The sequence below is a fragment of the Ischnura elegans genome, chromosome 5 (genome assembly GCF_921293095.1).
Source record: "Ischnura elegans chromosome 5, ioIscEleg1.1, whole genome shotgun sequence".
Classification (NCBI taxonomy): Eukaryota; Metazoa; Arthropoda; class Insecta; order Odonata; family Coenagrionidae; genus Ischnura; species Ischnura elegans.
The window spans coordinates 21,283,155-21,311,108 of record NC_060250.1 but is presented as its reverse complement, the minus strand read 5'-3'; the positions used below and the strand labels follow the sequence as shown (position 1 = coordinate 21,311,108).

General features: G+C 37.0%; 3 protein-coding genes across 4 annotated transcripts in view; 2 read left to right on the top strand and 1 right to left on the bottom strand.

The window, feature by feature from the left end:
- Positions 1-67: 67 nt before the first annotated feature.
- Positions 68-8,281, bottom strand: LOC124158569 (myeloid differentiation primary response protein MyD88). Of its 2 annotated transcripts, none has more exons than XM_046533725.1 (7): positions 8,001-8,275; positions 7,732-7,928; positions 7,413-7,508; positions 7,214-7,341; positions 6,971-7,139; positions 5,178-5,343; positions 68-3,849 (listed from the first exon to the last, which is right to left on the bottom strand). In XM_046533725.1, the coding sequence occupies exons 1-7, from the start codon at positions 8,144-8,146 to the stop codon at positions 3,447-3,449; spliced, it is 1,305 nt and encodes a 434-aa protein (XP_046389681.1). In that variant the 5' UTR covers positions 8,147-8,275; the 3' UTR covers positions 68-3,446. The 2 variants fall into 2 exon arrangements, with proteins under 2 accessions (XP_046389681.1, XP_046389682.1); XM_046533726.1 differs by having other exon boundaries at positions 3,722-3,849; positions 5,248-5,343; positions 8,001-8,281.
- Positions 8,282-8,502: 221 nt separating this feature from the next.
- On the top strand, positions 8,503-23,436 carry LOC124158568 (microcephalin). Its single transcript, XM_046533724.1, has 9 exons — positions 8,503-8,689; positions 8,763-8,872; positions 8,958-9,152; positions 9,245-9,376; positions 11,710-11,840; positions 17,200-17,463; positions 21,323-21,488; positions 22,047-22,124; positions 22,789-23,436. The coding sequence occupies exons 1-9, from the start codon at positions 8,626-8,628 to the stop codon at positions 23,128-23,130; spliced, it is 1,482 nt and encodes a 493-aa protein (XP_046389680.1). The 5' UTR covers positions 8,503-8,625; the 3' UTR covers positions 23,131-23,436.
- Positions 23,437-26,280: 2,844 nt separating this feature from the next.
- Positions 26,281-27,954, top strand: part of LOC124158566 (eIF-2-alpha kinase activator GCN1) — an 85,582-nt gene continuing 83,908 nt past the window's right edge. Inside the window, exons 1-4 of the mRNA XM_046533722.1 lie at positions 26,281-26,575; positions 26,655-26,757; positions 26,841-27,036; positions 27,265-27,385. Of these exons, the coding sequence (XP_046389678.1) occupies positions 26,561-26,575; positions 26,655-26,757; positions 26,841-27,036; positions 27,265-27,385 (435 nt within the window). The 5' untranslated portion in view covers positions 26,281-26,560. The remainder of the gene's footprint in view (positions 26,576-26,654; positions 26,758-26,840; positions 27,037-27,264; positions 27,386-27,954) is intronic.

Below are 27,954 nucleotides of genomic sequence, written 5' to 3'. Positions count from 1 at the left end.
CGGCAATTATCACATTAATTTTCATTTTGATACCGAAGTGAGCATGGCTTATCTTTTGGGATGTGTGATCGATTTCTTGTGTTATTTTTGCACATAGTTGATGTAAACTTTCATATTAATTACAACTTAGGTGGTGTTGATGATTGGCAGTACAAGTTTTCTACCCTGCAGTTGCCAGTAACCCTTAGGGTTAACCTCTAGCATGTCTGGGTTCAAGTAAGCAAGAACTCGTTGCATGTCTTAAAATCCCTTGCCTAATTGATGGCAGATATCAAGTTTAAGTGGATTGGTGACTGCATGTTAGTGACTTAGCAATCATGTATAGGTATATACACACACACACACGTATAACTTCATCATACATCAGCCAATTAGTTAAGTTTTTGGATCCAGGCTTCACTCTCTGAAACTTGTTCATTTTGATTAAGAATTGCTTCTTGTACAACTTTTCCATCCTATTTAACCTGTTATAACCCAATGTTGCTTCTAAGTAACATAAAAAATGTATGCATTTTCGGCTTTATGAAGGAAATATTTGAACTACGTGTTATTTAGTGCTGTAAAGTTTAATGTCGAAACATGCAGTTGCCACAATAACTATGATTGAGTGAAAATTTTTCACATTTTCAAAATCAGTCTTGAAATTTATTTTCTCCCAGAAGCAGCTGTGGGTTAGAAATGGTTAATAAAACCTGAAACCCCGATTTCAGTGGATGAATATGTCATCAAACAGATATTAGGAGCAAAGAACTGAAATTCCCATTTTTGTAGAAAACCTGTGTTAAAATAGTCAATGAATTGATTTTCAACTATCTCTAATAAATTCTGATTTTATAAAGAAGAAAAATAAAAAAGATTTGAAATGTTAAAAATTAAAGTTTATGCATAAGACCATTTGTTTTACTGCTGATATCTTTAATTATGTCAACTTTCCTCATCAACGTTTACCATGCATTGGTTTAAGATTTTGACTTGATGGTGTCCAACTGCCTCGGTTTAATGTACACTTTACATTGAAGTTTTTTCTTCTTTGCTCATATTGTCTTCTCTCATCCCTGTTTGAGGCAATCTACTCGTGCTTTCCCAGTGTTCAGTACCTTGAAAGTAGTCATCCATTGAAATCTCATTTGGTTAAATAGAGTGGACAATCACTACAATCATTTCTTAACATCAAGCAATTAAGTTCCTACAACTGCATATATATTATTTGTGTGGAATTAATGTTTGATATGGAGATTTATGGATGTATGTACATACTACTAATTAGAATGGAGGTTGGAAGCAATGGCAAAGTGTGTGACTAAAATAAATTTCTGCTAACATCCAGTATTTTAGATGGTTTGGTGACTTGAGGGAACACATTTTTCTGGATGAAATTACATTCAATCTAGTATCAAGCTGGTGAATTGCCTTATTGGAAATGATTTTGGTGTATTTTTGCTCCTATTTACTTCGTCATTAACTTATTTTTATTTTTTGTTAATTGGACACCAAAAATTAGCTGGGTTCTGGGTTGGAGCTATCTTTTATTTTCATTTAAATATGTATTAAATCTTTGGCCTGGTGAATCCCTATTGAGAAACATTAATTTATCACACCCTACAAACAAGCAGTGGTCATTCCTACTCTTCATTTAATTTTTTCAGTATCAATAATTTTCAATTTAGCCCATTAGGTAATGAAGTATATATTTTTTCAAATGGCTGGAATTTATTTCATTTCCATTCGAATCTATTGAAAATTCAGAGGAGACTTAGTCCCTGCAAGGTTCAAGGATGTAAATTGTGAATAAGAGATTTGTTTTTGCACCCTCCTGGAAAAGGTTGGATTTATTGCGAGACCATTGCCAAAAAAAGTTTTTGGCGGGTTCACTGGTTGAGGCGGTATAATGTGAGAGGATTGTTCGGAAAGGTACACTTTAAAATCATATCTCCCTAATATTTAAAGGGAAGTAACCTGGTCCCTCTCCCCACTCACTGCATTCTTGATTGATCATTATTGGTTATCCTGAGAACGAGGAAGGGCCAATGCAGGGAAGATGCTGTGGTTGTATTGAATGTGGCTGCAGAACCCTACCAAGAATAAAGCTCATTAACAAAGTATATTTCTCAGGTTAATAATAACACCTACAAAGATCTCAACTATCCATGTTAAGTTGAAACCTGTGTGATGGTCAATAAAAAGCTGTGAAATGTCATTCAGTTGATTGCTGAAGTTCATTAACAGGAGTGACACAAAGTAATGCCTTACATCATCAAGCCCACACAGCAGTACATGGAGGTCAAGTTAGAACAACTCTTTCATTTTATCTTTACGGGTGAGCAGGTGTGGCTAAAGCAAGTGGAGGGAAAGTTTCTCGGCATGTGACTTTCCCTTTACCAATTAGCAAACAGTAGGTGTGGCCTCAGACAGTCGCTCTCAGACATCCGTCGAGTGAACATTGTGAATCTGATCGTGGAGCAGAGTAGCCAAACCTTGTGGGTTCTACTTGTATGTGTCTAAGTATGCCTTTCACCTACGGTGTCTCATTCAGCATGGTAGCTGAAAATGTCATGGGCTTCTGTTTAAGGATTATCCTCAATACCTTCCAAGAGAGTAGGTATACTGTCTCAGCGTCTGGGCCAAAATACCTGTGGCCACCAATGACTCAAACGTTTTCAGTGACTAAGTGGGGCGGATATGTGCATTTGGCAACGTGAAGTTTGCTACTCTCTCTCTCGTACCACCCCTCCCCCATCAGCAAAGCCCTCTGAGAGTGTCCAGGCTCTCACGAAAGTTACTCACAAACATAAAGTGAATAGAATGCATCAGCTGATCTCCTTGTTAAGATTACACAGAAATGTGCCATGAAAGAAATATACACCAGCCTTGAAGAAAGGGGAGAGCTGGGAAAAGCCAGGAGGAACGTCTTGCTTGGTTTGTCTAATACATTAGTTGAAGCATTTGAATACTAACTCCATAAACTTATGCATATAGATTATAGAGAGCTTCATGTACCTGCACAGAGAAATTTGGATGATAATAGTGAGTGACAAGCTTTCTGCACTTCATAGATTAACTGCACGTCCCAGCTTCATTAAAAATAGGATAATATAACATTTAATAATTTTTTCAACAGTACAAGGATATAAATTCAATTTTACACTAAATAAATTTTTATCCAGAGCATTAGCAGTATCACATTCAAATTAACAATTACCCTGAGTTTAAGCAGTGAAATCTTCACATGCAACCATGTACACCAGTTTCAATGGTATGCATGGGTTACCTGCTTTTTAACAGTTTCCGGCCCTAACTGATCGAAATTTCTGATTTACAGAAATGCATTGGATGGTCAGCTTCATCAAATATTAGCACCAGTTCATTGGTCCATGTACAATAAACCCTTCAAATAAATATTTTATCATAACTCCCATAAATAAAATAAATGAATTTTTATGTTTCACTTAATTGCAAAGAGCCTTCTTTTTGTGTTTCTTCTTCTTCCCTTCCTTCGGGAGAAGCTTCCTGAGCCAGCGCAATGACTTCCCTTTATCCTTTCCAGTTTGAGAAGCCTGTCGGATATCGAGCTCTGAACCATGCCGGTTGTTCGTCAAGCTATTTTCACTAACATTTTGTGCAACAAGGTTACTTTCAGAAGCACTAAGGGAGATTCTGTTCCAACCCATCTCCCCAGGGTTGCTGGTACTGAAGTATCCAGGGACATTAGATGGCACACTTAAGCTCACTGGAGCCCCAAGAGTCACATCTGATGGTGAGTACGGAGGGGGGGGATCTTGGTGATGAAGAGTGACCAGGTTGTCAGGAATAGATGCTAAAGGTGACCAAGATCTAGATTCCGGAATACGACTGAAAAGAGAAAGCATAATGTGACCCTCAGAATAGTTAATAACATAAAAAATAGCTATTAAAATTAATCCTTAAAAATGTAGTGAATGATTTAATTTTATCATTACATTATAGGAAATTTAACTGAAGTTCTTTCAAATTTTAGGGAATTTTGATCTGTTCAAACCATGGTAAAAAAGCTTGTCTGGCATACAAAAGGAAAATAAAACAAAATACAACACAGTAGTTGCGTAAGAATGCAATGAACAGACCTAGATTAATAAATTCAAGCAAAAGGGGCTCGTTGGATTGGCCACCTACGCACCCTCAGATGAGAATACACGAGACCACTGACATGGCAGAAATGCCTCCTTGGCTAAATCATGTAATCCACGTGAGAGTGTTTAAAGGCCTAGTTACACAGTACATTAAAGGGTACAAGTTAATGTATGTTTGCGTGAACGATTTAGGAGGAACGGAACATGTATGAATGCATGAACCAAACTATAACAGGTTCTATTTTCGGTTCATGCATTCGCACAAGTTGGGTGGTTACACAGCGCATTCACATGTTCATACATTTAAACATTAACCCGTACATGTTAATGTATTGTGTAACCAGGCATTGACATGAGAAAAGTGGTCAATGGATTTTGAATTGACAATTAAAATTAATCTTTAAAAATTTAGTTAACAATATAATTTAATAGTTACTTTTTATGAAAGTTAACTTTTATTCATCAAAAATTTAAATTGATGCAACACTGTCTTCAGTTAATTTTATTGGCTATATTTCCTAGGTGTCAATCTGTTCAAATTTGAGGAAGAAGCTTGTTCAACAGACAAGGGGAAAAATGAAACTAAATACAGCACAGTAGTTGCGCAAGAATGCAATGAATATGCCATCACGAATAATTATTCGTTCGAAACAAGAAAGTAGCTTACTTCATGATAAAATTGATATTGCAATTTTTTAAACTTTCATTAGTTAATTTTTGGGTATATTTCCAAGTCAACAAAAAGCAAAGGCTGGTAATGAGGGGAAGAAGCTCATTCAAAGGAACTTATTTATATAATATGCCAGTTAACAACTTGGCAACATTCCTATGTCAGTGGGGTTGAGTAGAGTGATCATACAAATTCAATAATGCACTCCCAGACAAAGAAACACTACACCATGAGAAGACATTGTCCTGGAATGCACATACATTTTTTTTTACCCAGCAGTCAGAAATATGAGGAGACAGGAAATCAATTTACTGAACTATCAGTAAATTATTTTTGTAACTTTCCCAACTCGGATTGTCAGGGCTCTTGTAAATAAGAAAGAAATGGCATGAGGTTCTCACCGATTGTCTGGTGTAAGTGAAGGGGCCTGTATAGAATCCCGAAGTTTCTCCCACACATTCCACAGCTTACCAGCTCTGTTGAAATCCAGCAAAAAGTAGTAGCTTAACTCTGGAGGCAATTGGCAGCGCTGATAAAGGCATGGCACCACCTTCCTCTGTCTCTGTTCTAAAATTGGAGAAAGAAATACACATTAAGAGCTAATAGAAGCTATTTTTGGCATTGATGATAGTCACAAATTATGGAGGGCAAGAGCCTACATCAAACAACTTTAGGACTCATTAGTTGTCAACACCAAGTTTATTATTATCACAGCAAGATGAGATGGTGCAGAGGCCTGGAGAAAAAACATTACACAGCTCCTATCTCAGACTAGGTAAATTTCTCCGACAGCAATTATTAATGATTTCAAGGCCACTCGGTAGACACGTTCAATATTGATCTCATTTACATGCATCCATTACTGTGATGAATAAATAGTCATCAATACATCTCAGGCGAAGAGGGGTTCCTACCAAAAGAAGATCCTTCTTAAAGCTGAGAATACGAGCATAGAAGTAGGGAAGCAATTCATCAGATGCTACATATGGACATATATGTTTCTTTATGGTAGGAAGTCTTGGATATTGACAGCAGCAGAGAAGTCGAGAGTGGAAGCATTAAAAGTGGTGTTACCAAAGAATGACAAAGTCATCAAATGGATTGACCCTAATGAGGAGGCTTAGAAGGACAACTTTTTTGGCCACATTATTAGGCATGATGGCCTGATGAAAAGAATTGTGGAAGGGAAGAAAGGTAAGGGTGCCAAATGAATCGCATCGGACAGCTAATGATGGATGTAAAAGAGATGTCACAATGAAAAGGCTGGTAGATAGGAGAGGGGAATGGAAAGCTGCGACAAAACCAATCTTAGAATTGTTGACTTATGATAATGAGAACAATGACCTGGAAAGGCAAAGACCTGTGTTTTAATTACCACTCCACTGGAATTTTAACTTGAAACAATAAATGGAAATAATTATGGGTAGGCAGCAACCCCCTTGTTACGACAATGAAATAGTTGGTATTTGGGGCGAAAGATGGCATACAGATGCCTGGAGAGACATGAGTGACTGAGTGGTACCCCAGAAGGGGATGGACCACGTTTAAGGTGCCCGGGCAGGGGGTTGTATTGTTAAGGGTGCCTCGGAAGGGAGAGGAGACAATAGTGTGTGAAGGGACGACGGCACAAGCAACAGTCACAATAGAGCGACCGTCAGTGTACAGTGCCTACTCCACGAATGTACGAACAATTCCAAAACGGCTATAACAACGATATAAAAAACTAAAATACAGTCCATTTTAAATCTACAACGTTTTATTTATGTTGACAAGGCGAAGGTGCAACATCTCTCGATAACTGCCTTCATGTGTAATGTGAAAGCATATCATCTTAAGGCTGTTTGCTTAAGTACAGGGCACATAATTGTACAACCTGACACGAGTACAAAGGCACAGTTAAAATTGCATTGTTTAAAGCAGTGAATTACTAGGACACATGCGAGAATGTGTGGACAAGATGAGAGATGGCTAAATAGCCCCTGATCTAATTTCGTTTGTGCAGTCACTAACCTCAATGCAATAAATGGAAATTAATGCAGTTCTAACCTTCACAATGCCATGACCCATGTAAAACAACCTTCAGAAAAAGGATTCTCATGAAAGAATATTATCGTTACAAACAATGAAAACATTAATTATGAAGAAAGATCCCAAGAGAAGGCAGAGTGTATTATTCAAAAGAAAGATTACTTGCCTATTCCCAGTGCTTGAGCGAAAGTGACAAAAAATTTGTTGGCTTCACTCTTCAGGAAATTGGGTGACACGACCACAATTAGACGATTACATCTCTCTGATATGAGCTTCATTATTGCTTCATGCTCGAAAGTCAATCCTCCAACAAGATCTCGGTCCTTGATGCAAAGCTAAGGAAATGACATAATAAAATAAACAAATAAAGACCCAAAGGAAATAAGGGAGCTTGCTTCAAAATCGATACCTTAAGTCCATAATCTTTCTCCATTTTTTCAATTATTTCCATTGCAAAATCAACATCTTCTTCGGCATAGAGTAAAAAAGCATCGTAGTTTTGTGGTTGTAAACCTTTCTCAATCCGGCATACATCGTCTGCAACAAGAATACGGTTAATAATTTCCATCTGGTTAGAGGTAAGATAGTCAGTCACTAACTAAACGTACCAACGGTGAGAATGTGCTTGTCTGATTCGACTGCTATGTGACGATCACGCTCATCAATATTTTTCGCACGGGCGGAATACTCCTTAATGTCTTGCTCTGGAAAGAATTTGCATTCATTATTCCTCTTACTCAGAGAGTCAGTAGATTAACCTACATGACCAAACGCTGTACATCCCATCAGCGATCCAGGTCGCTTCACAAGGTGAAAAAAGTGCTTTTTCAGTTTTTACAGACTTATGAAGCAATTTCATCCGGGTTTACGCATTTCTTCAGGCTTCATAGAAGCCTTCCACTCGCACTGGAATCTAATACTACTTACCCATCATTGAGGAGGTATCGTCTACGACGTCCCATCGATCCATTTCCCCCAAAAATGACTTCAACAATCCAATAGAGGCCACTCCAGATTTGCTTATCCACATTTTTAGAACTTCGGAGGTAGGATCAGTCTTGCACCCTAAACCCATTGTAATGTTTCCATCTAATCCAGCAAGTTGGGCCAATCCTCTCCAATCCCTGTGTAACATACTAACTTTGTACAGTCATTCAAAACCACGAAGGTCACAGCACCAACATTAAATGTATTACCTGGGGATTCCTTCGTCAGTTGGTAGAACTTTCAACGGATTCAACAACACTGAGATCATATTTAAGGTCTGCGCCCGAAGAGCCCTAGCCGTAACATTGTCAGTGCTATCCGTGGCAGTCGAGTGGTCGGTACCTCCCATTTCCATTTGGTTTCGTATGAGGACTTACTGAGAAGAAACTTTAAGACGTCAATTCCATTAATATACTACGCATGCCACACTGCTTCCACATTTAAATTCCAACTTGTTCTGTTATCAACAGGTGTAGGACGGACTGTGTTGATCAGTGGTCCTCAATCTGTCCACCCGCAGCGCTGTTCGATATTGTTAACTTTGTTATTATTTATTTTCATTAACACCATAGGAAATTTTAGGCGCGAAACATTAAAGAAATAAAAGAGACTTTGGGGAATAAAATCATTGATTTTTATCATGCTCTAGTTTCCTCAGAGCAACAAAAAAGTACCAAGCGAGCCGAATAAGCGTTAAATAGTTGACGATTGGCGTGCGTCCTTACGAGAGCTTGTTTTGAATCTGCGTTTGATGAAGCATATTCTGTAAATGGAGGCGGTTTTTAGTTCGTATAAATAAATATTACTTTATTGGAGTTTGTTATTACCTTTTAAATGGCTATGGATATAGAAATGTACAGTGAATCAATGCCTGCTTGTGATGCAAATATTCTGCGGGGTAAGTTGTGTTCATATTGTGTCAAGTTTCGTGATTTCATATTATCTCTAATCAAATTTTATTCTTTTTGCAGGTGTGACTGCGTACGTTGAGGTATGGTCAGGTAACGAAAATAGATGTGAATGTGTGAAAACGGAGCTGATATCGTTGGGGGCAAGAGTAGAAGAGAAATTCACCCCCAAGGTATGCTCCTGAATGAATCAATTCATCTTTATTCTCATTGAATCTTTTAGATTGAAAATAATGTGGTCTTGAAATAATCATTCAGGTAACCCACGTCCTGTTCAATGAGGGTTCTCTTTCGACGTACAAGAAAGCAAAAAAAAGGAACATCCCTTTAGTATCAGTGTTGTGGATCGAAGAGAGTAAGCGTTTGTTGAGCCGTGCTTGTGAAGAATCTTTCCGTGCCTTACATTTAGACAAGTATGAAGAACCAGATATCTTCAGCTCTCCTTCAGGAAAGGTTGGTGAATCATGGTTGATCCGCTTGACGTGATGCATATATTTTTCCCACTTGTTTCATGTTTATAGTGTACATGTGATTTTTCTCAACAGAGACCGAGACGAAATATGCCTTGCCGTCGAGGTGCAAGGAAGAAAAAACGTCCTCTTCAGGACAAAGAAAACGAACCCTACGAAACATATTTCAATCCCGAAATTTTCGATGAGAATGCGGCGTTGGTCAAAGTAAGTGTGCTTATATGGATTTTGTCCTCATCTCCTTGGCACTTGGCTGCAGATCGAGAAATCCCTTGTTTATATCCCTTGTTAATCCCTCGAACACCTTCAAACAAAATTAAGTTTTATGTGGCCCAGGGAAAGGAAGGGCTCCCCCTGCCCTAAATTTGTGTAATTCACACCCCTGTGTCTTAGTTCCTCTATCGTCATATACTCAAACCAACCTTCAGGTTGAATTACTGAGATAGTGTGTGGGGGTCTGGGTGATTGTTGCGGCTGAAAAATTGATTAAATGATTTTCTAACGCAGTCATACGAATTTTAACTTTTCAACGTTGTTGAGAGTGGACCAAAGTCGATCACTCTCACTGAAACCATGAGTGGTGAGTTCCTCAAACCCTTTTACTCCACATTCATTCTCTTGGCTGTGATTATCCATTCAGGGTATTTTCTTCCCAGTAAGTATCATCATAGGGTAAAAATATTCTTACACTATGATATTATTACTATATTCACTTGAACAGGTTAGAGTTCATATAATCTTTGTGAAAGTTAGGTCATGGAATCACACACACACTAATCTTGTGGCTTCCCTGGGAATCTGCCACTATGTAGGGAACTGACATTAGCTCTGCTAGTGTTAAAAATATACTGATTTTTTTTTCAAAAATTCAAGAACAATTTTAATAGGTATTGAAATGGCCGGCTCTAATTCCTGGTAGAATTTAGGGGTTGTGCTGAAAATAATTCTTTTATCGCAAATAAAGCAAAATTTGGAAGTTTGTATACGATTTTTTCTGGAATTTATTCTTACTTTAGCTGCCCTAGTTACAAATTTGACCCAATTCCACCTTTGCATAGTTCGGATTTAACCTATCTATAGAAATTATTTTTAAAATTTCTTCAATTAAGTATATCTTCAGAAGTTTCAAGGTATTTGTCCATGGATGATAAATATGTGGCAGCATTGAAGTATGCATGAGAACATGTTTGACACCTTCCTCCTCCTTTGTGAGAAAAAATAAGCGTTTGTCCAACCCTTCTCCCACTTCAGTGCGTAAATTTTTTTATATTTTCATATGCTTTTATTAAGAGAACTATTTGTTCATACTAGTTTTGAGGTGTTTCTTTGGCAGTTTCTCGTGTGCGAATTGCATGTTATGAAGTACTTAAGTAGTATTTATCAATTAATTTTTATCAGTATATAACACAAAATATTATCTGGGGACTCTGAATTCTGTACAATACCTTCTACTCAACCATTCCTCCTTTCATCACTATAAAATTAGACTTTCTATCCTTCTAAACTAAGAAATGAGTTCCTCATTTTTTCTGAGCATTGTCAAATTTTAAACGAAGTTCTAAGGTCATTATTAACTCATTTAATGCAGCAACAATTTCCATGTTGATGTTTATACAGAACTTGACATATAAGTCAATATTTATAATAGAATTTTGTTTAAAAATTGTAAACGCAGCTCAGAAGATGAAGAATTCAATTCTTAGTTTATATTTCTTGAGAAAAGAACAAATATTTATTTCAAAAACTGACTGGATAAACAATTGCATGACCGCAGTCCGTTACCGCTAAGAGGGGTAATAAAAGACGAGAAAGAAATAAAGAAAGTAAAAAGGGGTGAGGGTACCTGCTCCCAGATTCTGAGGGTAAAGCCTAAACCCCGCAGTGTTGGGTCTCGAAACAAAGACGTCATACACCCGCGACCGTCATAAAAGGGGAAGAGCTAGGAAACGTATATATATGGCTTTCGTTCACTACTTTAAAATATATGGCTTTTGTTCACTACTTTAAAATATATGGCATTTGTTCCCGGGTCAAGAAACGTCCACACATATATTTACGTCTTTAGTAAGGAAAAGGTTAAATACATCAGTAGCTCACAGAATTTTTTCTATAAGAAAGTTTTTTCTTGTGTTTTTGCCAAAATGTCTTAATATTGTTCAGTGTGTACACATTTCCTTGCACTTTTAGGGTCATTTTTATTGTATCTGGTTTGCATTAACCCTAACATGATGCAGCTGTTACTCTGACTTGAGAATATTTTTAAGTTATAGTAAGCCGAAATATTCAGGATAACATTCAGTTAAACTCGCTATCTTTAGTGGAAGACTTTATTAGTCGTTTGTAGTGTTGTACCTTAGCTTGTATTATGAATCAGGCTTGACTTGGATAGGATAAAAATGCTCTTTGTTCGGTAAATCTTAAGAATGGTGCATTAATAATTTTCATTTCCTTAGTATTTAATGATTACAATGTAATGTCTGGTACGGAGTGCACTTTCTCCATGATATACCTTTTGAGGACAGCATTTTTATATTTTTTAGGATGGAATTATTGGCACCCTTGAGCATGTAACAGGAGAGAACTTCTCAACAGTCAATGAAGATGACATTTTCCCTTGCAGCCAAATGAGTGCTGACATTAATGAACCTCTTACTAAGAAATTATACAACAGGTAATATTTATATATGCACGTAATTATTTTGATTTTAAATGATTATCTTAACGACTAAACAGATTGCATTCTTTGGTGATGTTGTATCAACTGGTAACTATGTGAATATAACAAAGTCCAATGTTAAGCAGTGTATTTAAATTGCTATCAAGCCCACTGGTGTCCTCAGCATATGAGAGATATTGCTGTTGCAGTGGCATTTTTATGGTTGCCTAGTTAGAATTCTAATATGATAAGAAAAAGCAGAGGGTCGTGTAAGGATGTATATATATGTGGTAGTATGGATGCTCTGACTAGCATCACAGGTGTTATTATATACTGTTTTCCTAACTTTGACTGACTCATCTATGTATTACCAGAATCTGAAAAGAGAACCGCCGCCTTGATGGGGATGGGATTAAGTCCTTGCCTGCCAAACTGTAGGTCGTGGGTTCAAATCCCACCTGTGTCGGTGGCCCCTATACGGGACATGTATGTTTGTGTTGTTCTTTGTTAATCCTCTGTTGTGAAGGCCTTCAAGTGCTGTTTTCGGGGCAGTGGGAAAAAAGAAATATTGGTTACTTTCTGTACTCATTTTTCTATGGTGAATAGTATGGAATTCAATTCTTTCTGCTGTAAACTGTAAACTTTTACTCCATGAACACTATTTTCCTTTAACCCTCTTAGTGCTATCCTTCTTCCTGGGGTACCGGCAAGAAATGTGGAGTGTATTTTCATAAAATGTAGCAACTAGGAAAAAAAAATACAAAGCTATTTTATTACATGTCCATTTGCAGTTTTTTTTCATTGATGAGGTTACACTGGTTAATATTGACAAAATATTTTTAAGTTTACTGAAGTAAGTTATAGCAATGCAGTAAATTACAGCAAATTCAATAATGGACTACGTAATAATAATAATTTTTTATTCACCGAACTGGCAATATACATTGCATGGTTTCGTCACAAAAATCACTATGATACAAATTACATAAATACAATAATACAAATTACATAGAATCATTTAAATAATCGCTAATATCATAATAGGCTTTACCTGCTAAAAATTTACATAATTTAACTTTGAATAGGGAAGGGGGACAGTTTTTCAATTCAGATGGAAGTTGTGCGAAAAATCCACAGAGAAAAAATCATTCGCCTTGACCGGGATTCGAACCCGGATCCCTCGATTTCCGGCCGAGTGCTTTAGCCAGTTAAGCTACCGAGGCGTCATTCTTCCCTGTGGAAATTTGTGGACTATACCGGACAAGGTGGTAGTCCACAAATTTCCACAGGGAAGAATGACGCCTCGGTAGCTTAACTGGCTAAAGCACTCGGCCGGAAATCGAGGGATCCGGGTTCGAATCCCGGTCAAGGCGAATGATTTTTTCTCTGTGGATTTTTCGCACAATTGTGCATTGCGGGTGACTCCCGTAAAAGTTATCACCGTGGCTAGTCCGGTATACTTAAAAATTCAGATGGAAGTTTATTAAAAATGATGGATGGAGTGTGTAAGAGTCCATATATCAGCCTGGCACACTTTTGGCCTAAGCGGCAAAAGCCAATGTATCAGCCCACCGCTCTAAGAGGGTTAAGTATGATGCCATGAAACTCCTTTTACGGATTAAGAGATTCCCATGATAAATTGCGCTGATCAGTGCTGAGGAGCATATTTAGTGAAAGTGTACATCTATATATGTTTAAGAGCATGTCTGTTATTTAAATTAAATTAAAAAGAAGAACTCTGTGCTTTCACATTAATATTTATTCACGACCATGGTTTCAACGTTAGACGTCATCATCAGGTGAACTCTACAGAGATCCATCACTTCCTTTTATACCAGGATGTGATGGACCTCTGTAGAGTTCACCTGATGATGACGTCTAACATTGAAACCATGGTCATGAATAAATATTAATGTGAAAGCACAAAGTTCTTCTTTTTAATTTAATTATGAATCGCTTTCACCAAGTTACGCCTCAAACAATCAATTTTATGTCTGCTATGTATTACCATATGGCTGCATGGTTTGCAACCAAATTTAGTACATAGGTGCATCTCATGCTTGTCATGCCCGTGGTGTGGTGCTACTTTCGGTTGCGTCTGACGTGTCCTTTACTACTTTTTCTCATTACCAAACCCCGCAAGTGCACTCAATGCCTACCTAGGTAGCACCCATTTTCTGCACTCTGGTTACTCTCCCAGCTTTTGATAACATCCTTATTCATTCTGCCACGTTTGTATATCTTTGTGAGCGCTGTATGCAAGGTGAAGGCCAATTAGGGGACTTCTGGTTCCATTACTGCCTTTTCGTGCAACTTCACCATTCACAGGTAAATGGCCCACGAATTACCTTGCTATCCTTTTAACTGTGAATTCCAACGTATTATGTATATTCTTATAATCTTTTATATTTTCCCAATGGGAGACCAATATGACCGGTGCTGTAGTTGGGCCGGTACAGGCCAGTACGGCGTACCCCCTAAAACTCAAACTCGTTATAAGCCTACCGGTTAAACTACCTTTTTAAATCTGTAAAAAATAGCCCTACTGTAAATTGTCCAATGGATTTCAGAAAGAAAAATCGGAAATGATTATTTACTTGTTCAGAGTTATCTTGTGGCAGAACACGGAACTAATATAAAAGTTGGAGTTTGACATTTCAATCGTGCCCGAATGTATAATACATATTCAGCTGTTGGAAATTTTTGGTGAGTACCGCCTAAATTTTTTTCCCAACTACAGCACTGAATATGACCAAGAATTCCAAGTTCTAAGTTTTCCTTCTCTGAGTGCTATCCTTCCCTAGCAGCGCCGGATGGCCTTCTAGTTTATGAATAAAGGTGTTTTCGAGGGGCAGGGAGGGGTTTCGTTTATGAATAAAGGGCGAGGGGCCTTCTAGTTTATGAATAAAGGTGTTTATTTATAGAGACATTGTTTAAGAGCTATATTCTTAGTCGACCCTACATATCCGTCCCTACATAACAAAAGGCCCCTACTTGCATTTCTCAGTCGACCCTACATTAGTGGTGGGGGGTGATTCCCTCGTCAAGTTCTCTGAGATGACGTAGATGATGGCGCAGCGCCAATTTTCCTCTCAGGTGGCATAATGGGAACTAGCTATGAAACTAAGAAAAGACATACGATAATTTTCGGGTGTATTGTTAGGGCAACGGTTCAAGGTAAATAAACAATCAATTTCGTCTGCCAGGTCGTGTTGGTACCTTAATTATTGCTACAAATACTCTCATATCGAGCCAAAAGTAGAACCATATTGTCTTTAAATTACTTCAAAAGCGATCTGTATAAGATAGTAATAAGTACAGAGCAAATATGATCATTGAGGTGGGAACTTATGTTGCATCATCAAGGTTCGTCATTCGCTTTCACCTTCCGTAGTTAAGTTTATTACGTGGCAAATAGTGGCATGAAAATATGTTTTCTAAGGTTATACGTAAACGAAGTATTGGTTTCCCAAAAGTATACCAAGTGCCAAACGTGAAAAATATTATTTTATATTCATAGAAACAAGGTGCATGTATACCGCTATATTGTTCTTATCAGTTCAGTCAATTTTATTATCTATTTAACTTGGTGGCTATAATGTGGTAGTATTTTACCGTTCAGCTGTGTTTCTGTACATTTTAAAATAGTTCATGTGAGCTAGTCTTGCTTACTATGCATTACAACATAGATTTTTTAATCGAAGTGATCAGCCGACGATATTTGGCCGCCATGTTTTTGTAGGGTGTAGTGCTGGTTCGGGTACCCTACATCAAGTAGGGCCCGTTTAGTTCCAAAATCGGCCATATGTAGGGCTTGATGTGGCGTATGTAGGGCGAGATCGGTTTATGCAGGGGCTGATGACATATCGAGGGTCGGTTGGCCCTACAGGTTCGACTAAGAATACGGGCCTTAATGAGTTAATTTGTATCTAGAGATGTTTGTCTTAATTACGAGATGGATGGGAAAAACTAATTATAACTTACATTGAACTATTTCTTTGCAGTTTACCAGCCTCTTCCACTGGCCATGTTCATATTACAGTAAAACCTCTTTACTACGTAATGGAGGGGACCAAAATTTGGGCAATTTGATGTATGCAGGTTCACTATAGAGAGGCTTTAGTGATAGGCACCAATTTTTCATATCCTTAGGAAATGAAAGGCGCTACTTTCTTTTAAACCATTATATTTATGTGTTTAAACAAACATGCATGCATCAGTGAACATATATTTAATAATTACAGAAAGCGAGCACAATCGCATGATTTTTACCATGATTCAAGAGAAAATGATGTGATCTCTCTCAATTCAACAGTCACTTAAAATAATTAGGGTAGTTGGAAACCTTTTTTCTTATTTACTGTTAGGTATGCTTTCATATTGAACAAAATGGCCACAACTAACGTGAAAATTACAGCATATTAAAGGTATATAAGAAAAAAAAAGAGTGAAACATTTATTGATGAAAATGTCATTCCATGTACGTAATCGCAGCTGCATTAATGGTCTCTTGTTGTCTTGGAACGATTTGCGGAGGTAGTTAGGCCTTCTCGGGGGTATCTCCTTGGTATGATAAGTGGAGGTTCTACGATATAAAGATGTTCAATACAAAGAGGTTTGCCTATAAATTTACATGTAAATCAGACGGGATCGTAGGGGTGGTATGATGTATGGAGGTTTATGATGTAAAGAGGTTCACTACATAGAGGTTTTACTGTACTGATTCAACCCTTAAATACGAACTAAGCCATAAATCCTTGCCTGCACTATTTGGCCTTTTTTCATCACTATGAGGGGGAGTTCCAGGGATCTTATGATCTTCTGGAGCTGATTCACATTTTCAGGGGCAGGATAAGGGACATGCTTATTGACTGAAATAAAAGACTGATAAAGACCCCTATTTCTTGAGCAATCCATATAAATGTTGTTGAAAAATGTTTATTGTGAGATCATTTGAGTTATCCCTCAAAATGTTAATTTCAGTCAGACTGTTAAAGTCAGACTTCACTACTAATCAACTTATTCAGCGTCGGAACTGAGGTAATTTTGCAGGTGCATTGTTAAATTTGGCTGATTTATTTTGCATTACCATAATATGTCATCAATTATTAATATGTACTACACCTAATTTTCTAACGAAATATGTTTTGCATGGTAACATTACCATGCACTGATTCTCTATAACAGATTCCTCATCTGAAGACAATGCTGTTTTAACATACAACGGAATTCATTTTACAATTGGTTGTCTGGAACGAAGTAATAATGTAAAGCGAGGGTCTACTATATATGTAGCCTCAAGGAGACTCAATCGTGTGTTTTTTTGTCAGAATCAGCATTCTTTAACTTATTTGTTTGTTCATTTCATTTTCAGATTTTTGGCTGAGGTTAAGGAAGATTCTGTAGAACATTCCTCATCACGGCACAGTTGCCCTCCTGAGTTTACTTTCCCAGAGAACACCAGTGAGAGTGTGGAATTCAAAGTTCCCATTGGGACTGCTCAAAAATGGTCCAATCAAGCAGTTAGAATGGAAACAAGTTCATATAAAAAGGCCCAGATACCTATTACATTCTACTTCCAAACAGCCATGATGCCTAATAGATTGCCAAGCCTTGTTTTCACTGGAATGCATCATGAGTGAGTAGAAGAGAAAAATTTTGCTTTGTTCTGTTGTTAGCCAAAAAACTAACTCTCCAGTCATGTTTTGTGGGGAAACATCCTCTGACTAGCCTGTGGTGAGCATGAACGGAATCGCCTCAGAGTGAGTGCATTTGCATTTTAAAAATTCCACAAAGAAAAATCATTTGCCTAATCTGAATTCTAATGAGGATTCCCCCAATTATGCCAATTGTTTTCATAATTTAAGATAATAAGGTGACATCCTCCCTTGTTGATTTTGGTGGCATCAGATGGGCATGTGCTGCATTGATTCTGGATATACCTGCATCACCCCTAGGCAGCAATCTTGTGCTTCATGATGTAGCATTATGAGTAGGGACATTCAGGGATGCCGACTTACAAAAAATATTTGGGGGGCCCAAACCGGGGATTTTTCCCCGGGAAATTTTGTAAGTAGTGAGTTTTAAGTTTTTTAAGCATTTTAGAATAGTCATATGATCAACATTAAAACCCTTATTATTCGAATCTCGATATTTGGGCACTCCGGGGAAAATTGAAAAGCCTGACACTTTTTTCCTCACACCCTTAACGAGTTATTGAGGGGGCTCGGGCCCCCTCAAGCCCCATGGAGTCGGCGCCATTGGGGACATTATACCTTGTGGCTGGCAGAAGTACCTCGCCAGTTAGACACCACCTCGCGAAAGCCGCTATGATCCTGTAGGAAGAATCATCTACATACTATCCAGCAACTTGCCTCAGTAGGCGAGTGGCATTAGGACAACATCTGTTGACAAAGAAAGAGAAAATGCTCTAACTAAGTTCCACCAGCATTTATTATCGTCCATTATTGTTCAGGGAGATGTGTATATCCATTTGGCATAATGTCTCTCTTTAATTTATCATTTTTTCAGGCCTGGAATATTGTGGGGTTGTAATATAATGTTCTCCATGTCATTCTGAAATATATCCATTCTAAATTGACCAAGTAATCTAAGCCTAGTGCGCAGTCTGTGAGTCTCTATTGGCTCCTAACGTAATTCGTTTAACGTAATGCTATGACTATGCCTGAAGCAGTTTTGATGAATCGCATAACTTTCCTTTTATTTTATTAAGTTCACGAAGTAGATATTTCGAAGTACATAGAAGAAATTCAGAAGCGGATACCGTATGCTCACTGCATATGCATTCAAAGTGTGGCTGGACGAGTGCAAAATAGCCCTTTTCTTTTTCGTTGTCATCCTAAAATCTTCCCACCACTTACTTGACAAATCTTAGCTTCTTCAGGGCTCTGCCACAAACATTTCTTATGTGTGTGTTCCCCACAATAAGTTCAAAATTATCATAACTCCCAGATACTTCACTTCAGCTGTTGCCCTTATGTTGACATCATCCACAACATATACAGTGGGATAGTTGGATGGCCTTCACTAGAAAAGTACTGCTGTGCATTTAGATTTAGTTATAGTCCTCACTCTTGGCTCCACAGGTGAACATTATTGAAATCATATGATAGAATTTGAAAGTCAGATCATCACTAATTTTGTGATAAATGACAGCAGTATTAGCTAGTAAACATATTTTACTGCTAATTTGGGAGCTGGGGTCATTTATAAGTATGTATTATGAACTGATGGGCCGATTGTGGCACCTTTTAGGATGCCTGTAATTTGTGTAAAAGTTTTGGTGACGTGCCATGTGAAAAAAGTTTCTTAAAATCTAGAAATAATGTACTCACATCTATTTGTCTTTTTGATTCACCACTTTTAAGAACGCCGTGAAGAAAGAGCACAAGCTGTGTTTTGCATTATCTACCTCTCTAGAAGCTGGGATGACTGCCAATTAGGGTGTTATGACTACAAGTTTTATATCCAACGAAATATTTTTGAGGAATAAAATATTGCAGTACATATAAATTTAATGAAGCAGAACAATCCACCATTGCATTTTCCAAACATATTGCATCATTTGCATTCTCAGAAAAAGCTTACAGTTATGCTTGTTTAATTGGTAAAATTGCATGCATGCTTACAGTCTGCAAGTGTTTACCACGGTAAATTACTTTCTCAGGTCTTGCTTGGACTTTAAAAGAATTGTCTTTTGGAAAAAAATAACTAGTCTCTGCAGCCATGAGCATATATTAAGGCTTAATGAAACAAATGAAGTTTTTTGATGAAAATTATGGCCTAGTTGTTAAGAAACCAGCTGTTTAACTCCTTAGGCACTAAAACAATTACCCTGTGTGTTAGTAAGGTGATTTGTCCATGGCCTGGTACGAGGGTTTTACCAAAAGTAAGGTTCCCCATATTTTTTACAAATAGAAAACTTTGTTAATTGTTATTAATTTTCACATCATTGAAAAGCTTACTCTTTTGCCTATTTTTCAACGTAGTCTCCATTATTTTCGACACAGTTTTGAAGAAGTTGCTCCAGCTTTTGTATCCCTAAGCTGAAAAAGTCTCCCGCCAACCCGTCGAGGAAGCATGTGACCTCAGCTCAGACTTCATCGTCGCTCTTGAAGCATTTGCCACCTATGTGTTTTGTTTCGGGGGTGTAATGGAACACCCACGTTTCATCTCCTGTGATGATAGAATCTAACAACTTCTCCTTGTTGCCTCCCCCTCACATTGTTGAAGAAATTTGCGAACACAGTCGAGGCATTGCTCCTTGTGTCCATCAGTCAGCATGTGGGGGACCCAGTGAGCACACATCTTGTGATAACCCAACGTTTCTGTTAAAGTTCTTTCATTTGTGCTGTGGGAAGCTTCAGAAATGCATTCAACAAGTTCACAGTCAGTGGCCCTCCGATCTTTGAGCAGCTCCCCGTTCATCTTCTGGACAATCGCATCCAAAACCACTCCATTATTCATTGTGAATTTTCACGTGACCATCAGAAAAAGCCCTGCACCATTTGCAGACTTGCACTCTTGCAAGCACAGACATGCACTCTTCACCATGAACTGCAGTCAGTTGCCGATGAATCTCCAGGGATGGTAACTTCCTTGCGTGGAGAAATCGGATTGCTGCTCGATCCTCACATTTGGCGGGAACGGGGATCAACCCTTCCATTGTTGACGGTTGCAAAGCCAATAATGAGCAACATAGTGAATCGCAGACAGGCGGACTCGAGCGTAGGGGAACCACTGCGAATGGCACAGTTGTGGGATTTCGCCTAGCACCTTCTATCAACATTGTAGCTCATTGTGAACCTTACTTTTGGTACAACCCTCGTATTTATTTTGGTCCTTCGTCATTCAAGGGTTAATCGAATTCCTAAATGTATGCGTCCTATAAAATTTATCTCTCATTTTATTGTATCTATTGGACCAAGAAATCAATGTAAAAACTGTTATGCTCTCTGTTCACTCTGCAATATTTGAGGAATTGCACAGCTCTCCTTAGTATTTTTTTTAATGACATCTCATTTTGTCATAACTATTTCCATGGTCATAACTATCCTGTACCTATCATTTTTCAGAAAATGCATTAATGTCAATTCCTCAGAACAAATGGATTTACTTTCCATGCTTTGTGTCAATACAATATTTCTGTCTTAGGTGTTGATGGCAAATATGTAATACCTACCCCTGCACCCTAATGCATTTGGTGATGTAAGGTTACCCTTTTCAGTGACTTTCCATTTTTTTAAATTTTGTCTATTCCTATTGTTGTCTTCCAGATTCTTGATTCTATAAATATTGTTTTTTTTTTTTTTAAATAAATAATGCCTGTTTTGATGCCTTATCTAAACATGTGCATTAAAAATAATGCTAGAAAAATCAACCTGTTAACACAATTTTCCTGAATTGTAGAAAGTTATTTTCATCACCCTTATTAGACTTGTAGATTGAAGTTTTGGAATTTGTTATCATTTCTTGAGGGAGGTGCAGATGCTGAGGAGTGTTGTGGAGAAAATAGGAGGATTTCAGGTGGATAAAAATGTTGGTGGTCGCTGTAGGCATGTTGTATGTGGTTATCCACCCAAAAGGACAATGAATATGCTTCGTGGAGTAGCACGAGGATGTTGGATCCTTTCAAAAGAGTGGGTGAGTACTCAGACCCTTCCAATCAGTCTCTTTTGTCTCTCCTTTTTGGTCATGGTTGCAGGAAAGTGATAATTCCAAAGAATTTCCAAGGTGTTAGAGAATTTTGAGATTAAGTTTATTGTAGTTAAAGTAAATCTAAATTACGATTGGATAGCAAGTTGTTCGGAGCTTGTATGTAGTTTATGAATGCTGTTTAATCAGCAAGCTCTCTGTAATTGGCCGAACTGATAATGTGCTTGATAAATTTTAAAAGCATATATCCAGGCTTAAACAAAAGGTGGTGTAATGAGGTTGGAGAGGAAAGGCAAAAGGAAATGACTGAATAATTTCAAGTTTCTTATGTTTAATCATTCAATTTGTATATTCCACAAGGAATTTTTGTCATGCCATTCCGTAAATGCCGGGAATGTGGCTTTCCACTAAGTGTATACATTTTGTGTCTCAGGAATATCTCCATTTGTGATAAATATTAGGCTTGCATTCGTTTACTTTTACTTGTCAGTAAATATTCATTTGCTTAAAGTATTACCCATACTCATCACTTTTATCCATTTTAAGGTTTTAAAATCTTTGGACAACAACAGTTGGCTCAATGAAGCAGAGTTTGAGTTGGATTACTTTTTACCTGCAATAAAGGTAAGATTAAGTTTTAATTAAAAATATAAACTTTAGGTGTTTCTATCCATTGTGACTGAGTAATTTAAGGAGCAACTCTAAACATTGCCTTTTAACTAATGAAGTTTTCTCAGTGATATTTATGTCATCCATGTGTCTGTATGATAATCATTATTTTACAATTCTATGTTATCATTAAGTGAATATACATAATCAGTATTGATGGATCCAGAATTGGCCTTAACTCAGCTTCATCAATACTTAATTCCTGTCCAATTTAGAGGTTACTTACACTATGGTGTGTAAAAAATTTGCTGTTTGTTTGCCTGCTGTTATTCATAAATTTGGGGCTTTCAGATGTGCCTAGTGAATGTGACTTTCTTCATTGAATCGCAATTTCATGAATAAATTATGGTGCAATTCACTTTCATATTAAGTATGAACTTAAGTGTGCCATATAACTGGATAGCTATGTATTTGGTGGATTAAAATAGATGTATTTATGTTAAACAGATGTACCTTCATTTATGCATTGAAAATGTAGTCAATTCTTTCATTTTCAGTTTATTTTTCTCATTTTTGTTATTTACATATTTTGAATGGAATTGAAACATGAAGTGTAACTGAAGTTAGATTTTGTTAGTTTAATAATGACTGAAAGTTTCTTTCTTCTGTTTTTCTTCAGAAAGTTCGTATGGCTCGAGAAAGAAGTATGCCATCAATATTCCGGCACTACCTATTCTCTAGATACGGACCTTTCTATGTTGCAGCCTCATGTTCCAGCCCTCCTACATCTGAAGTCAGGGAGCTTTTGTTATTATGTGGTGGATACGTTGTATCCTGTTCCAGAGCTGCAAAAATAGTTATCGTGGGTCAAGAGAAGTCTAGTGCAACTGGAGGGAGGCAATCTAAAGACCAAATTTTTGTGACTGAAAAGTGGGTTCTTGATTCCATAAGTGAAGACTCTGTTTGTTCTTTTATTTCTCCTTATGTGGTTGAGACTCGTGTCAAAAGGAAGTCTTCTTGACATTGTATTACTTTGAACTAAGAAGAATCGAATGGAAAGTCCAGTACAACTGGAGGGAGGCAATCGAAAGACCAAATTTTTGTGACTGAAAAGCGGGTTCTTGATTCTATTAGTCAAGACTCAGTATGTTCATGTGTTCCTTGGTTAAGACTCATGTCAAAAGAAAGTCCTTGTGAAATTGAATTACTTTGAACTGAAGACTAATGAATATTTTGTATACATATTTGCATTTTTGCAAATGACTGTCAAATAAGGCCATAATGTAGTGTAGGTTTTAAACTCAGAGAATATATTATTTTTACAGAATGGTTGCATCTTTTTATTGTTGGACTAGCTGACCCGGCACACCTTGATTTGCCATAGAAATTATTGGTAGTGAATATTTTGGCAGTCAAATAAAAAATAACTAACTCATTGTAAGTGTGGGGATGCGGTATGTAACTGAAAGAGGAATTTAGGAGGCACTGTGAACAATGACGACCTACAATAATTTCAAAACACCAAACATTCATTTTTTTAAAATTTGTTGTGCTTTTTTTATCTTAACCAATAAATTTCAAATTACCTCTCTATCACAAATTATGACAGTAAAAAAAAGAAACATTACCAGTCTCCTAGTGCAATGGAGTGGATGATTCACCCACGCGAGAACATACCATAACATACATATGTGATCACCTGGCTTACCTCTTTATAATGATCTGAAAATGCTAGCATTCCCATCACTGTGCATGCTTAACTGTGCCTCTTTTGTTAAAAATAATCCTGAATACTTTCCAAAAAATAGTTCTCCTCATAATCACGCAACCAGGACCACCACTGACGTTCACCTCAAAGACTACCCTAGCACTTTCTGCCAAAAAGGGCCCTTATTTTCCCTATCAAAAATATACATTCAACAAATTACCGTATGATATCAAATGTCTTCCACCTACACCATTCAAGAATGCTTTGAAGAAATATTTAATGGAAAACAACTACTATAGCCTGAAGGATTTTACATAGTCTGAAGTTTCAGGCGAGATGGAGTGGAAACGTGACATAATGAGAATGAAAAAGCAGGAGCAATTTCCACAATTTTACATTTATTAATACTACCGGTTTCGAAATAAATGTAAAATTGTGGAAATTGCTCCTGCTTTTTCATTCTCATGAAGGATTTTATGTTGGGCTCTGAGGAATCTATACCCATCAGCCACAAAAATTGTAACTTTTCCTTTAAACTGTAAAAATTGTAAATATTTTATCACTTCATTTATTTTTGACTAATTACTTTTTATTTTGACGACTTCCAATGTCACTGGTAGTTTTGTGATCTCTTGGAACAAAAAAATTATTATTATTACCACGTATAATTTTTTGCAAAAGAAGATTACAAAGAAGAGATAAGCAGTTAAATACGTACATAATTATATTAATTTGTCATTAAGGTACTCATCAATGCTATAATAGCATTTTTTTAAGTAGCAGTTCTTTTAGCTTATTTTTAAAAGTATTATCACTCACTGCACGTTGGATTTGGAACTTTATAATAAACCATAGAGGCTGAGTGGTGAGGACCTTTTCTGCTAACATTTAAAGGCTGATTATTCAGATGGACATTGTCTTTACCACGTGTCTCGTGGTTATGGATTGAGGAGTTGGACATAAACAGGTGCCTATTGTTTCTCACAAATGTACAGCAATTCAAGATATAAACACAGGGGAGAGTAAGTATTTTAAGTTCTTTGAATAGAGGTCTTCCTGGGGTCCTAATTGAGACCCTTAGCATACTCTTGATAGCCCTCTTTTGTATTGAAAATGCCTAGATTGCAGCGCTATTATTACCCCAGAATACAATTCCATAAACTAAAAAAGAATGGATTTTGGCGAAGTAGATGAGACTTAGAATCTGAATTGAGGTAGTTGGAGCAAGTTTCCTGATCATGTAAATCCCAGTATTAATTTTATTGATTAATTTGGTTATGTGAGGCTGCCAGTCAAGGTTCATATTGAGATATAAACCGAGAAATTTAGTGGTGTCACGGTGAAGTATGGTGATATTTGAATCTGTTCTGAGAAGAGGGCTTTGAATTGGTGGATTTATTTTATTATGAAAATGAATTAAGCATGATTTGTTTTCATTAAGAAGTAGGTTGTTTGACCGGCACCATTTGGACATAGTTATTAAGGTTTGACGGGCAGCACTGCTAGCATCTAGGAGTAGGTATACATCAAACAATAAGGAATAGCAAAAAAAATTCCACCAATGATCCTTTCAGGATTGATGACTAAATGTGCCGATAGTTCATTTCATTTTATTATTAATTTATCTTTGTGGTTCAAGAGACTATATTTTTCTGTTGAAAGTTGGTTGAAGTTTCTGTCTTGTGGATCACCTTTGTCGAAGCTACTTCTCCTTGTCCCATACAATCACAAATGGATATTTACTGATTAAGTAAAATACGCTGTTCGCTGAAAAATGCCTCACAATAGAGGATGTGGAAAACAACAAATTTACCTAAACAGCAAAGATGATGAAAGATCATTCATTTTCTCTTCCCTCTACAACTTTCCAGACCTGTGCCTCTTCTGGTTTTCTGGAAGAATTGCTTCTCGGATTTGAGTAAAGACTTATGCATGTACAACGATATAAATTAATTGTTTAATGTCATGTTTTATTGCAAATAAAACAATATTATCACTCATAGGGGCAATTCAATGCTGGCAGAACATTTTATCCTCTCCTCGGCAGGGAAGATCTTCCCACCAAATTTTTCTTCCCCCATCACTGGCCTTAATTGAAAAATTATTTTCATTTGCATTTGTTATAAATCATATCGAAGCGAATCAACGCAGAAGTTGGATGTCGTTGAAACATACGTGAAATAAAATTTCTTTAAAAAGGACTTTATTGAGAAACCATTAATTAATGGTAATATCTTGGGATTACTAATACCTGAAATGACAAATTTAAACAGGCATTTATCGTATTGATATTGTAACTGAGTATTGTACATAGAAAAAATTACCGTTATTTTGAGTTGATGGAATTACTGCCACCATTATTATTTTTATAATTCAAAAGCCCGCTCAAAGCCCGCTATTAGCAATGCTGCCATCTAGTGCTGCATCACAAAAGTTCATTCGACTTCAAATTGAATGCCGAAATAAAAATAGGCCGAAAATGCATCGAATGCGGTTAGAATGTGATGTTTACATAAAATAAATGCATGTAAAAGACTATTTTGCGGTCACGTACGAGAACTGAATAACCTGTTTGCATTAGAACGGTGCAATTCTCGGCCTAGAAGCGAGTCAACGGCTGTTTTGGATGTGCGGCTCTTCCATTAGAGAGCGTACCACGTGTATTACGTAGAGCATACTGGTTTGGATAGTGTATATTGTGAATAATTAACGTGAAAGGAATTGACCGCATACTTTGGGCCTGATGGCGGAGGCCGAGGTACAGTACAATGGTTACTTATATTATCTGTATTTTACCCTCGTCTCGTGGATTTTAACCTTGTCGATGGGTTTTTCAGTTATCTAAGGCCCTCAAGGACCTTCCTGTACGTTTGCAAACATCCAGACGCAAGGAAAGAAGTGCCGTCATTGAGAAAGTAATCGCGGTATTGAAAAATCCTGGTATGTGTTGGTGAAATGGAGTTTTTGTATACCGGGTGTTTGCTATTACCAAGTAGTTACTAAATGACCAATCTAACCACTAGGTGTCAACGAGAATGTCATCAAAGGCCTATGTAAAGTTTTACACATCGCCTTACAAAGATATAGAGACAGTGGGTCCCAGGCTGCTGTTAAGTATTATATTGTAGCATTGGTCAAGCATCATGGTGACTGGACTATCAAGCATATGACTTCAATGCTGAGCGATGTCGCAGCAGCGCATAAGAACTTAATCCCAACGTAAGTCGGAATTTCTTCTTTTCTTTTGAATATAATGTCCTCACGAATTTCAGTCTTCTATCACGAAGACGTTCAGTCCATAGCTCAAATTGGGTGTTTTATTTTTAGAATGTTAGAGAGATAGCAAAGGAGTGTGAATTTTGATTATTAACTTGTAGAAATTGTCCGAAGATTACATATTATAGTAAAATTTACATATTATAGTTAAATTTAATTTTCTTTCACCAGGAAAAACACTGCTCAAACTGGTCTATATGCGCTTGTCTGGTCTTGTACATTGATTCAGTATGGTTGGAAAAAGAGCTCTGAAACATCCAAAAGTGAGCTTCAGCGACTTATCGATGTTCAGGTAATTACTTTTTTGTAGAGTTAATTACAGGCAAGTTTTTGCTTTCCCAATGACGACAGTTTTTAATTACTGTGTGAAAATCAGCAGAAGATTCCATGGCACTGAATATTTTGTTATCCCACAGAAGCACTGCCTTAAATTGCTTGTTTCCATGCTGCAATAACAATTGGTTGAGTCATTCATCAAATTACAATGTATCTTTTCTTAGTTTGGTGCTCAGTCATTTCATCTTAAGGTACTTTGCCTCATTCTTTTGTGAAAGTGACAGCTGAAATCATTTTATTTTGAGATCTGTAGGTGGTGCCTGTAATGAATGATCATTCAAAACCTCTGTAATTGTTATCATGACATAACCAAATAATTTTGATTTATGTATCTGTTTATTATTATTATTATTATACTATCATGCAATGCATGAATTTGACACATTGCCAAGAGAAAACTTCACCCCAAATATAATAAAATGTCAGTACTATACATACTTAAAAAAATATTCCCAAAACAGCTCATATAGGCCATTTTATAAAGGGGTTTACAACAAATTTAACAATTACATGGACGCAAACAAC

Coding starts and splice junctions, on each gene's coding strand:
- LOC124158569 (XM_046533725.1), bottom strand. CDS start 8,146: ATGGAAATGGGAGGTACCGACCACTCGACTGCCACGGATAGCACTGAC. Junction 7,929..8,000: donor ACTGACGAAGGAATCCCCAG/GTAATACATTTA, acceptor TATGTTACACAG/GGATTGGAGAGGATTGGCCC. Junction 7,342..7,412: donor CAAGCACATTCTCACCGTTG/GTACGTTTAGTT, acceptor TTCTTGTTGCAG/ACGATGTATGCCGGATTGAG.
- LOC124158568 (XM_046533724.1), top strand. CDS start 8,626: ATGGCTATGGATATAGAAATGTACAGTGAATCAATGCCTGCTTGTGAT. Junction 9,377..11,709: donor AGAATGCGGCGTTGGTCAAA/GTAAGTGTGCTT, acceptor TATATTTTTTAG/GATGGAATTATTGGCACCCT. Junction 11,841..17,199: donor ACTAAGAAATTATACAACAG/GTAATATTTATA, acceptor TTTCATTTTCAG/ATTTTTGGCTGAGGTTAAGG.